This window comes from Schistocerca gregaria, chromosome X, assembly GCF_023897955.1.
Source record: "Schistocerca gregaria isolate iqSchGreg1 chromosome X, iqSchGreg1.2, whole genome shotgun sequence".
In the NCBI taxonomy this organism is placed as follows: Eukaryota; Metazoa; Arthropoda; class Insecta; order Orthoptera; family Acrididae; genus Schistocerca; species Schistocerca gregaria.
The window spans coordinates 425840351-425853055 of record NC_064931.1 but is presented as its reverse complement, the minus strand read 5'-3'; the positions used below and the strand labels follow the sequence as shown (position 1 = coordinate 425853055).

Sequence of the window (12705 nt, the reverse complement as noted above, 5' to 3'; positions counted from 1 at the left end):
GAATCTCAATGTAGCGAAGTGTAATGTGATGCGAATACATAGAAAGATAGGTCCCTTATCATTTAGCTACAAAATAGCAGGTCAGCAACTGGAAGCAGTTAATTCCATAAATTATCTGGGAGTACGCATTAGGAGTGATTTAAAATGGAATGATCATATAAAGTTGATCGTCGGTAAAGCAGATGCCAGACTGAGATTCATTGGAAGAATCCTAAGGAAATGCAATCCGACACCAAAGGAAGTAGGTTACAGTACGCTTGTTCGCCCAATGCTTGAATACTGCTCAGCAGTGTGGGATCCGCACCAGGTAGGGTTGATAGAAGAGATAGAGAAGATCCAACGGAGAGCAGCGCGCTTCGTTACAGGATCATTTAGTAATTGCGAAAGCGTTACGGAGATGATAGATAAACTCCAGTGGAAGACTCTGCAGGAGAGACGCTCAGTAGCTCGGTACGGGCTTTTGTTGAAGTTTCGAGAACATACCTTCACCGAAGAGTCAAGCAGTATATTGCTCCCTCCTACGTATATCTCGCGAAGAGACCATGAGGATAAAATCAGAGAGATTAGAGCCCACACAGAAGCATACCGACAATCCTTCTTTCCACGTACAATACGAGACTGGAATAGAAGGGAGAACCGATAGAGGTACTCAGGGTACCCTCCGCCACACACCGTCAGGTGGCTTGCGGAGTACGGATGTAGATGTAGATGTAGATGCTCCCCGTAGCTATTGTACTGCTAACACCACATTGATAAGAAAAATTTATGCAAACTAATTAAATCGATATTCCTCACACGTATGGGGTTAGTTTTTTTTCTCTCAGCATTCTATTGGTCGGTGAAATCGACAGAATATATCTTAAACAAAAGATCCCTAATAAAAAAACACATCGTGCCACTAGAAGCCCGACGCCGACGTCAGAGTCTGGGAGCATCAGCGGCCCCGTAGAGTGATGAGTAATTACTCTCAAAACACATGATCACCTAGGCACTGTTGCTGATGCGACCAGGTGGAAAAAAGACCTTTTTGCAGAGAGCAGATGCTCCAAAGGCGCCTATGCGTGAATGCCAGAGCAAGCCACTGCCGGACGCAAGCCAGCGTGAGCCACCGCCCTCACGCCGATGCTGCCTACAGGGAACAGGTCGAAGTTGAGTCTGTTTTCGTGTATGCAGTTAGAGTCCTACAAGTGTTATACTGACTCACAGAACTCAACTCCCACCTGTTCGCTGTAGGCAGTCCCATATGCGAGACACCTCCAGGCAGCACGTGTGTTTAACATTGCTGACGTGATAACTGTGCATACTGACGTCACAGAATATCACAGTGTGCATTGTTCCTAGCGATGCTAATGGGACAGCGCAGGCATCACTGAATTTACCCCTCAAACTGCTTCTCCTGCCGGTGTGTGAGCACCGTCTGACTATTTTTTGCAGATAAGATTTTCAGCGGCACAGTTATTTTGCACAGATCGCTAAAGTACACAGGCAGTTAAACCCTGCAAAAATTGTCTACAGATCATCAAATACATACAAGACTAACAAAAATAGGGGGAGCCAGGAACATATTTACTCATGTAACTACAATTAAATATTACGATTGTTTAAGCGTCACCTCCTTAATAGCACTCATGTTCAGCAAAACTAATATCATTTTAGACATGCACAACCTTTATATACATATACATACATAATGCAATAGGGGACTAGGTTGTTTATAAATAACAACGACAAAGAAGAATGGTGAATAATTTTTTCTTCATTTATTCAGTTCACACAAATACAATATAATTCTTGAGGTACTATGCAGTTTTTGAGGTACAATATAGAATTCTTGAGGAACAAATTGACCCTGCTATTCCGATGCAGAAAAAATAACTTTAACTTACACCCTACAACAGTACCACTGGCAGGAATTTTTTTATATAAAATTAATGCGAAGATACTTTCCTTACTACTACTACTACTAAATTCGACACCCCCAGTAGCACCGCTTTTACAATAATTCTGATGTACTGCGCACACTTAGAATCTAATATCAACAGTTCACAACAGCAAACTTTTTAAAATAACAATTCTGATGAACTGTACATGCATACACATGTCTACGATCTGGCAAATGGAGGGTCTAGCTACACAAGCTACTTGAACACATGGCTAATAAGCAGGGATTCATTGATATCTAAGATAGATAGGATCAGGCTTGTTTTGCGTGGTCAGTCTTGGCTTATGAGAGAAATTACACATAAGGTCCACAACGAACGATACAATATGGTAGATACCTTGACATTCATAAGTGATATAATTTTGATGGTATAGAGTTCCCCGTCAAGATCCCAGACATACCTAAATTCGAGGTGCACATTACTGGCATATCGATTCATGTTTATGGCCTGGAGAAGAAAAGAAAGTCAGATGAACAAGACAAGCATCTCATTCTGGGCCTCCTCCATATCTCAAAATTCGCCGGTGAGCGTGAGCTGCATGTAAACATGTTGCTCTTCTCTGAAAGTCGGTATGACAGTCACTTTCCAATTCAACCCTTGGCAGATTTCGGTTTGGAAAAAGGTCAGGCCAGCGTGGAGAAATACATTTCATTCTCCAAACGAATGATGCCAAGAATTACGCTCGACTTCCTTGAAACGCTAAGTGTTATGCAGGCACCACTCCAGAAACTCGTTGAAACTCTGCCTCGTGGGGATATGTATATCACTCGAGCTGCATTTCCCAATGATGAAATGTTTCAAATTGTGACTAGGAAGGGATTTTCCCATATGAGTATGTGTATAGTGTGGCGAAACTCAATGCAACCAGGCTACTTGACATAACTGCACTCTCCAGGAACCTGATGGGCAATGCCGTAACGAGTGTAGAGTATGAGCATGCTGTGAATGTCTGGTGGGAATTCAGTATTTCCACATTAGGAACGTACACACAGCTTTACTTGGAGAAGGACATGCGCTTGCTTGCAGACCTTTTCAAGAAATTCCGGAGTCTATGCATGACCACATATTCTCGGGATACCGCATGTTCAGTCCATCAGAATTATTGTAAAAGCTGTGCTACTGGGGGTGTCGAATTTAGTTGTAGTAGAAAAAAAGTATCTCTGCATTAGTTTTATATAAAAAAAATTCCTACCAGTGTTCCTGTTGTAGCGTGTGAGTTAAAATTATTTCTGAATTGGAATAGCAGGGTCAATTTGTACCTCAAGAATACTATATTGAACCCAAACACTGCATTGTACATCAAGAATTATATTGTATTTGTGTGAACTGAATAAATGAAGAAAAAAATTATTCACCATTCGTCTTTGTTGTTGTTATTTATAAAAAACCTAGTCCCCTATTGCATTATGTATGTATATTTATATAAAGGTTGTGCATGTCTAAAATGATATTAGTTTTGCTGAAGATGAGTGCTATTAATGACGTGAAGCTTAAGCAATCCTAATATTTAATTGTAGTTACATGAGTAAATATGTTCCTGGCTCCCCCTATTTTTGTTAGTCTTGTATGTATTTGATGATCTGTAGACAATTTTTGCATGGTTTAACTGCCGGTGTACTTTAGCGATCTGTGCAAAATAACTTTGCCGCCGAAAGTCTCGTCTGCATAAAATAATGTCGGCCAGTGCTTCCACACCGGCAGGAGCAGCAGTTTGAGGGGTAAATTCAGTGACATACGCGCTGTCCCATTAGCATAGCTAGGAACAATTCACGCTGTGATACTCTGTGACATCAGTATTCATAGGTATCGCCTCAGCAATGGTAAACACTCATGCTGCCCGGAGGTGTCTCTCATATGGGACTGGCATGATTGCGGCTTGGAGTTCTGTGACGTCAGTATTTCACTTGAAAGACTCTAACTGTATACGCGAAAATAGACTCAACTTCCATCTGTTCGCTGTAGGCAGCAGCGGCGTGAGGGCGGTAGCTCATGCTGACTTGCGTCCGGCGATGGCTTGCTGTGGCATCAACACATGCACGCCATTGGAACGTCTGCGCTCTGCAAAAATGTCTGCACTCCCATCTGGTCGTGTCAGCAATGGTGCCTAGGGTATCATGTATTTCAAAAGGAATTTCTCAGGTGTCAAGTACGAAAGAAATGCTGCCGCCTCATGATTGAGGGACCCGAACAGGCACCTGTGCATGGCTAGGCCATGGCGGCACTTTGCAGGATGTGTTTTTTTATTAGTGACCTGTTGTTAAATTCTACCGCATCGATTTCAGCGACCAAAGGGATGCTGTGAATTAAAAGAAAATACCCCATAAATGTGAAGAACATAGATTTAATTAGTTTGCATTACTTTTTTATATCAGTAGTTGAGTGGAGGGTATGTGTGAGTGTTGGACATGGAACGGAACAGCAGGTTAAGTGCAGAGCATTAAGTTAATATGAATAATTTTCATGTAAAACGCAATACAATAGTTTAAGGGAGTGGTTGACAGAGAAGAATGCGTCAGAAATGGCGTTCAAAAGCATGTGAAATTCGGAAAGTTTACCAGAAAATGATGGGAGGACATAACCGATTACTTAACTTGATATCAAGGGCAGTACAATAGTTGAAGGAAATGGTGGTGATATGGAAAACCACTTTACAGAACAATAGGTTAAGTGCTGACAAAGGCCCAAACATTCGGTTAAGACACCAAGAGTACAGTGCTGACCATTAGGTTCTGCAACATGTTTGCCCCATGTAATTGCTTCTTGCAAGACCTAGATGTTCTAAACAGCAGAGAATGATTAACAAGAGAAATCCAACCCCCATGAACAGAATTTTTTATAAATAAACAATACACTCCTTCCACATATTCCATACACTGTCTTGAATCCTCTTAAACAATATTCCACACGCAGTAATCTATTTCCCTCCAAATGACCGAACAACCGAGTATTTTTCCCTCCATTTTCTGGGGATGAGATGGTGAGAGGGGAGGGGGTTTACCAGAGGGGCAGAGGTTAATTAATTTATCAAGTTAATTAAGTAGTCAATCAAATTGATAGTAATGACAGGGGATATTCCGATAACTCAGACGTGAAAGTGCGCCTGTAGTTGCAAGGGGTAGGTTTCCTAAGGGTAGAGGGGAGTGGGAAGAGTAGGTTAAGTGCATGTCAGTTAAAAGGAAAGATCCTTTTTGCAGAACAATAGGCTAAGGATCAGTCAATCAAAGTAGAACAATAAGTTAAGTACCTGTCAATCAAAGGAGAACAGTAGGTTTGCCCCTGAGACATATCTACCCCTGATGTTGGCAACCCACACTAACAAAATGCGCTCGTCCGTCTACTATGATGCTCTCACAAGTACAATGAACACTGCTCTGACCACGATGGCACTTGCAACGTATTGAGGATATTACACAGGTGCCGTTTGTGGTCAAATACAGCACTGAAACCTGCACGCTTGGCTAGCATCTGTATTTATGTTGAAGTATGCATTTCTCGCCGTGTTTCCATGTGTTTGTCCACCCTCTGTAAGTATTCCTTGATGTCTCAAGATGTGTTGTAACAACCGACCCCTTCTTTTAGTCAACTAGTGCCATAATTTTCTATTCTCCCCAATTCCATTCAGTATTTGGGTATTAGTGATCCGCTCTACCAAAGTAATCCAGAACAATTTTCTTTCCTGCCGCATTTCAAATGCTTCTGGTCCGTTCATGTCTGCGCTGTTGGACGTTCGCGATTGACTTCCACGTAAGACGACACTCCAGACAAACATTTTCAGAAAAGACTTCGTGACACCTAAATTTATACTATATGCTAACTTATTTCTCGTTGTAAGTAATGCTCTTCTTGCCACTGTAATTCGGCGTTTTATATCCTCTTAACTTCCACCTCAGCTAGCTATTTAATTCTCCAGCTGGTGAATCTCGTCTTTACATTCATTGTCTCTTAACCTGATTAACATATAAATAGCTGATTTTATGCACCTATCTTATATGTTCATACTGAGACACGATTCATTCTTTTCAAGTGGTCGTCCATGTTCTTTGATGCCTCTTCCAGAATTACAGTGGCATCGGAAAACCGTAAAGATTTTTTCTCTCCGTGTGCTTTAATTCCCTTTCCGTGTTTGTCCTTAACTTTATATTTTCAGTTATTTAACGTTTTAAGTGTACAACCTCCTTTATTAATAATGAAAAGATTTACAACTTTTGTATTTTTAAACTTGTTTTTACAGCGTGGTCGTAAATTTTATGAATGTTCGGAGCTGAAGATCTGCCAGCCCAAAGACGTTTCCGATATCACTGAGAACTGAAAAGAACACTGAAGTTAACATTCGCCCTAGAATGCCATTCTAATTCAGAACCCGAGGACGAAGTTTACCACTGCGGAGGAACAGGCAGTAAGACATACTGTGGAGAACAGCCCACTCCATAGTTTTAATAGAAGTCTGGAAGATTTCTCTGATGTGACAGCAAGTGCTGTGATATCGTTGCCAATTTTAAACATTAACCTATAAAGTCGTTGGTTATGTATATGTATACAGAGTGGTCCATTGACAGTGACCGGGCCAAATATCTCACGAAGTAAGCATCAAACGGAAAAACTACAAAGAATGAAACTCGTCTAGCTTGAAGGCGGAAACCAGATGGCGCTATGGTTGGCCAGCTAGATGGCGCTGCCATAGGTCAAACGGATATCAACAGAGTTTTTTTTAAAAAAAAAATAGGAACCCCCATTTTTATTACATATTCGTGTAGTACGTAAATAAATATGAATGTTTTAGTTGGACCACTTTTTCGCTTTGTGATAGATGGCGCTGTAATAGTCAAAAACGTATAAGTACGTGGTATCACCTAACATTCCGCCAGTGGGGACGGTATTTGCTTCGCGATACATTACCCGTGTTAAAATGGACCGTTTACCAATTGCGGAAAAGGTAGATATCGTGTTGATGTAAGGCTATTGTTATATAAATGCCCAACGGGCGTGTGCTATGTTTGCCGCTCGGTATCCTGGACAACGTCATCCAAGTGTCCGGACCGTTAGACGGGTAGTTACGTTATTTAAGGAAACAGGAAGTGTTTAGCCACATGTGAAACGTCAACCATGACCTGCAAACAAATGATGATGCCCAAGTAGGTGTTTTAACTGCTGTCGCGGCTAATCCGCACATCAGTAACAGACACCTGAATGATAATCGGGAATCTCAAAAACGTCGGTGTTGAGAATGCTACATCAACATCGATTGCACCCGTACCATACACCTGTGCACCAGGGATTGCATGGCGACGACTTTAAACGTCGTGTACAGTACTGCCACTGGGCACAAGAGAAATTGCGGGAGGATGACAGATTTTTTGCACTCGTTCTATTTAGCGACGAAGCGTCATTCAGCAACAGCGGTAACGTAAACCAGCATAATATGCACTATTGGGCAACGGAAAATTCACGATGGCTGCGAAAAGTGGAACATCAGGGACCCTGGCGGGTTAATGTATGTTGCGGCGTTATGGGAGGAAGCATAATTGGCCCCATATTATCGATGGCAATCTAAATGGTGCAACGTATGGTGATTTCTTACGTAATGTTCTACAGATGTTACTACAAGATGTTTCACTGCGTGACAGAATGGCGATGTACTTCTAACATGATGGATGTCCGGCACATAGCTCGCGTGCGGTTGAAGCGGTATTGAATAGCATATTTCATGACAGGTGCATTGCTCGTCGAAGCATGGCTCGCACGTTCACCGGATCTGACGTCCCCGGATTTCTTTCTGTTGGGAACGTTGAAGGATATTTGCTATCGTGATCCACCGACAACGCCTGAAAACATGCGTCAGCGCATTGTCAATGCATGTGTGAAAATAACGGAAGGCGAACTACTCGCTGTTGAGAGGAACGTCGTTACACGTATTGCCAAATGCATTGAGGTTGATGAACATAATTTTGAGCATTTATTGCATTAATGTGGTAGTTACGGGTAATCACGCTGTTACAGCATGCGTTCTCAGAAATGATAAGTTCACAAAGGTACATGTCTCACATTGGAACAACTGAAATAAAATGTTCAGGCGTACCTACTTTCTGTACCTGAATTTGAAAAACCTACCTGTTACTAACTGTTCGTCGAAAATTGTGAGCTATATGTTTGTGACCATCTATTACAAAGCGAAAAAAGTGGTCCAAATAAAACATTCATATTTCTTTATGTACTACACGAGTATGTAATAAAAATTGGGGGTTCCTATTTTTAAAAAAACGCAGTTGATATCTGTTTGGCCTATGGCAGCGCCATCTAGCGGGCCAACCATAGCGCCATCTGGTTTCTCCCTACAAGCTAGACAAGTTTCGTTCTTAGTAGTTTTTTTCGTTTGACGCGTATTTTGTGAGATATTTGGCCCGGTCATTATCAATGGACTACCCTGTATTTGCATGTTCTGTAAAGCCATACAATATGAAAGCCTCAATTAAGGAATAAAATGCTTCCTGGATATCAGTTCGCTGCACTTTATGTTATTGTTAGGATTAAATCATCCTATATTTCATATTGTTCACTACTACTACTACTGTATGTCACAGAATTTAGAATCAGAGCGCGGTTACAGGTGTATAGAATTATAAGCATAACCCCAGGTGTTACGAAAAGAAGACTTGCTCAGAATAGTCGCAAGAGTGAGAGAGTGCTGAACAACATAGCTTAATACAGCTTCATAATTCAGTGCTCCCTCACATTTTTCACTATGCTACGTAATTATTGTTTCTGTAAGACATGGTGCTATACCTGGATTTCTCAAGTCCAGCCAACCACGCTCTGCTTCTCTTGTGACATGAACAGATGCACTGACCGTAACCCAAGTACTTGTGTTTATTTGGTTATACTCTACGCTTGAGAATGGCTACACAGTCGAAGCTACATAGTAGTCAACAATGTGAAAGAAAAGGATGGTTCATTACAAACAGTACTAGCGAATGCAGAAAATTCATGTCATTCGAGAAATTCATCATGACCTGGACATTATTGCAACTAAAATATTGGAAAAACAAAGTGTTGCGATATTTCGCAGCAGCGAAGCACCATGGTGACATGAACACTTTGCAAGCACGTTGGGAAAGCAGGTACGTACTGGTGACAAGCAGCGAGGTGGAGGCGCGCTCAGCCCCCACGGTGTTGTTGACTACGCACATGTAGCGGCCGGAGTCCTCGATGTGCGCGCTGCGTAGGAAGAGGCTGCCGCCCACTTGTCGGATGCGCTCTCCCAGCGCCACTGGCGAGCTCGACCCTCCGTGGCTGCGGAACCATCTGCAAACACATGACCCAAACCATTAGTTCTTTAAATTACCTTGCAACCTTCGAACACAGATGACATAGGCACAACTGGAAGTGAGACAATGAAAGAAACATACTGGTTCTACGCGTCTTTCAGCTAAGGAGCGGACATAACTGCCAGCACAAACGTCGGGAGAGTTCCCACGTTTCATCGCTCCCTCCCAACTCTGGAACGACGTACACTACGACTTTCTTTCCCATTTCGTAACCGCCCCGTAAGTTCCCATGCCTCCTCAAAAACATACAACTCCTTCACCTCATCTATATCTCCCGTAAATGTGAGTCCCAACACCTTATAGTCTCCCTCAGGGCACAGAATTGTAGTGTTCTGCTGCGCCTCTATTAACATATTATATCTTCGTTTCATCTCCAAACTGACATTTTCCCATGGAATTTCAATCAGCTTACTCTCCCTTCTGAAGTAAAATATTTCTTACAGTTATAACCGATTTTACCCATTCCACTCCATCCCAAAAGAGCACTTCAACTCAGCCTTTTCTTGCCCATTTGGAATAGTAGTCATCTCTTAAAACCCAGTACCCTACTATCAGTTCCGTGTCATTCAGATATCTCAGATTCTTTTCCACACAATGTCTCCCAAACGATGAAATTACGGTAAAATTGATAAAATTGATTGCACTATCAACTGTGATGCTTATTATTACAGTAAATCGACCCTGTCTTTTCCATCCCATCCATTCATTGGTAAGCTGTTGATTACCACATTATGATTAATTGAAATCGCTTGTTTGAGTTGGAGAAATAGTCTTGGTCGAGGGCTCACAGCACTGCAAAGCTCTTTCTATATTTTGTGACTGTCTTTTATTTACAATACTCCAGTGTCTTTTTGTGGGAGGAGCAACAACATGTTTCACATCGTGTGACGTCTAATTTTCTGTGGGAGGTAATGGATCAAAACGTATTAATGTCCGTTTAGAATCTGACACAGAACTCGAAGTCGTGGCGGGAAAAACAAAATGTATGGCAGTTCCAATGGTTCAAATGGCCCTGAGCACTATGGGACTTAACTTCTGAGGTCATTAGTCCCCTAGAAGTTAGAACTACTTGAACCTAACTAACCTATGGACATAACACACATCCATGCCCGAGGCAGGATTCGAACCTGCGACAGTAGTGGTCGCGCGGTTCCAGACTATAGCGCCTAGAACCGCTCGGCCACCCTGGCAGGCTGTATGGCCGTGTGCAACGTGTGTTACAGAAGAAAAAACAATGTATCAAACAACAAAACAGGGACCCTTTCTTGCGACTCATAGTCTTTGGTATATGGTCCTTCTACTGTACAGGCGATGAAACTTTACATTGGTCCTTGCTATCGACTTCAATCATTGGCCACTTGCACCAAGGGGTCAATAACTGTATATTTGATAGGATAACATCATGTATTCGGTGCTGGCATGTAGAAGGTATTTGTTTCCGCTATATATGTCGAATTCTCCGTCAGATGAAGTTACAGGAGTTTTATAGTTCAGAGTTTTTTATAATTCGTAGCTTTTTATTCTCTATTTGGTGGTACATGATAGACAGAATGTTTGGGAGACAGACGTGGATTCACCCTGAGAGACCCCGATCTCGCTGGACTGGGCACACTGCAATGCAATAGCAAAATCCTCCCCCTTCTCTCAGGCCACGTCTTTTATACTACCTAATTTTGTGGGAGCAGGCTTCATATGATGACACATATCGCACATGGTTGGCGGAACTATGGCAACATGTTCCCATTCCAACTGACTGTTCAGAACACTGTCCTGTTGCATTAAGTCATCTCACTCTGTTTCTACAAGAGTTGCAGAATGTGGTGGCTATAGCGCTCTCCGACTTCTGTTGTGTTCCGACTTAAATGGGAAAGATAAGATGCGCAAAGCTGCAGGGATGGCGGGGCAGAGACTGAGGACAAGATGCGTAGGAATTGTCTAAAGCCACGCTGGAGTTTTTTGTAGCAGATACGTTCGGAATAGGTGATTCTTTTCGAGATATGAGAGTGCTAAGAATATAATTCACTAGTGGCTGTAATCATTAAAAGACATATCCACAGGATCTAAATCATGCATGTGACTGAATTGAAACACTTGATTCCTAATCGCATTCAGCATTTCTACCAGAAAGTGTAACACTACCAGCGACTCTTTCGTGTACCTGTAGGACCAAGACCGCTTTTTATGACGTTAACATAGTCGTTGTGATTGTATTTTATTTTTACGATAAATAAATGTAACTGTCGTGCGACTAGGGTCTCCCGTCGGGTAGACCGTTCGCCGGGTACAGGTAATTCGATTTGACGCCACTTCGGCGACTTGCTCATCGATGAGGATGAAATGATGATGATTTGGAGCACACAAAACCCAGTGCCTGAGCGAAGAAAATCTCCGACCCAGCCGGGAATCGAATACGGGCCCTTAGGATTAACATTCTGTCGCACAGACCACTCCGCTACCGGGGGCGGACTTTTTATGGTGCGATTCTGACATGTAATATAAGTTTTTTATTTATTTATTTATTTATTGTTCCGTGGGACCAAATTAAGGAGAAATCTCCATGGTCATGGAACGAGTCAATACATGAAATTATAACACTATAGTAGAAACAGATAAAATGAAATATAAAAAACATATTCAGGCGACAAGTCGTAAGTTTAAATAAGGAAAATCAACAACGTAACACTGGAATTTGCTTAATTTTTTAACTCTTCCAGGAGCTCCTCGACAGAATAGAAGGAGTGAGCCATGAGGAAACTCTTCAGTTTAGACTTAAAAGTCTTTGGGCTACTGCTAAGATTTTTGAGTTCTTGTGGTAGCTTATTGAAAATGGATGCTGCAGAATACTGCACTCCTTTCTGCACAAGAGTCAAGGAAGTGCATTCCACATACAGATTTGATTTCTGCCTAGTATTAACTGAGTGAATGCTGCTAACTCCTGGGAATAGGCTAATATTGCTAACAACAAACGACATTAAAGAAATATATACTGCGAGGGCAATGGCACAATTCCCAGACTATTGAATAGGGGTCGACAAGAGGTTCTCGAACTTACACCACATATAGCTCGAACAGCCCGTTTTTGAGACAAAAATACCCTTTTTGAATCAGAAGAATTACTCCAAATACTAATACCATACGACATAAGCATATGAAAATATGCAAAGTAAACTACTTCTCGTGTTGAACTGTCACTTATTTCTGATATTGTTCTAATCGTAAATAAAGCAGCATTTAGTTTCTGAACAAGATCCTGGACATGGGCTTTCAACAGCTTACTATCCATCTGAACTCCTAGGAACTTGAACTGTTCCGTCTCGCTTATAATATGCCCATTCTGTCTGATCAAAATATCGGTTCTTGTTGAATTGTGAGGCAGAAAGCGTAAAAACTGAGTCTTACTGTGATTTAGCATCAAATTGTTTTCCACAAACCACCAACTT

The 12705-nt window shown here is 41.8% G+C and overlaps 1 protein-coding gene across 1 annotated transcript in view; it reads right to left on the bottom strand.

Annotated features, from left to right (window-relative positions):
• The window catches only part of LOC126298115 (Down syndrome cell adhesion molecule homolog), a 1905244-nt gene that overhangs the window by 32022 nt on the left and 1860517 nt on the right, over positions 1-12705 (bottom strand). The window contains exon 8 of the mRNA XM_049989435.1: positions 9067-9242. Coding sequence (XP_049845392.1) covers positions 9067-9242 — 176 coding nt within the window. The remainder of the gene's footprint in view (positions 1-9066; positions 9243-12705) is intronic.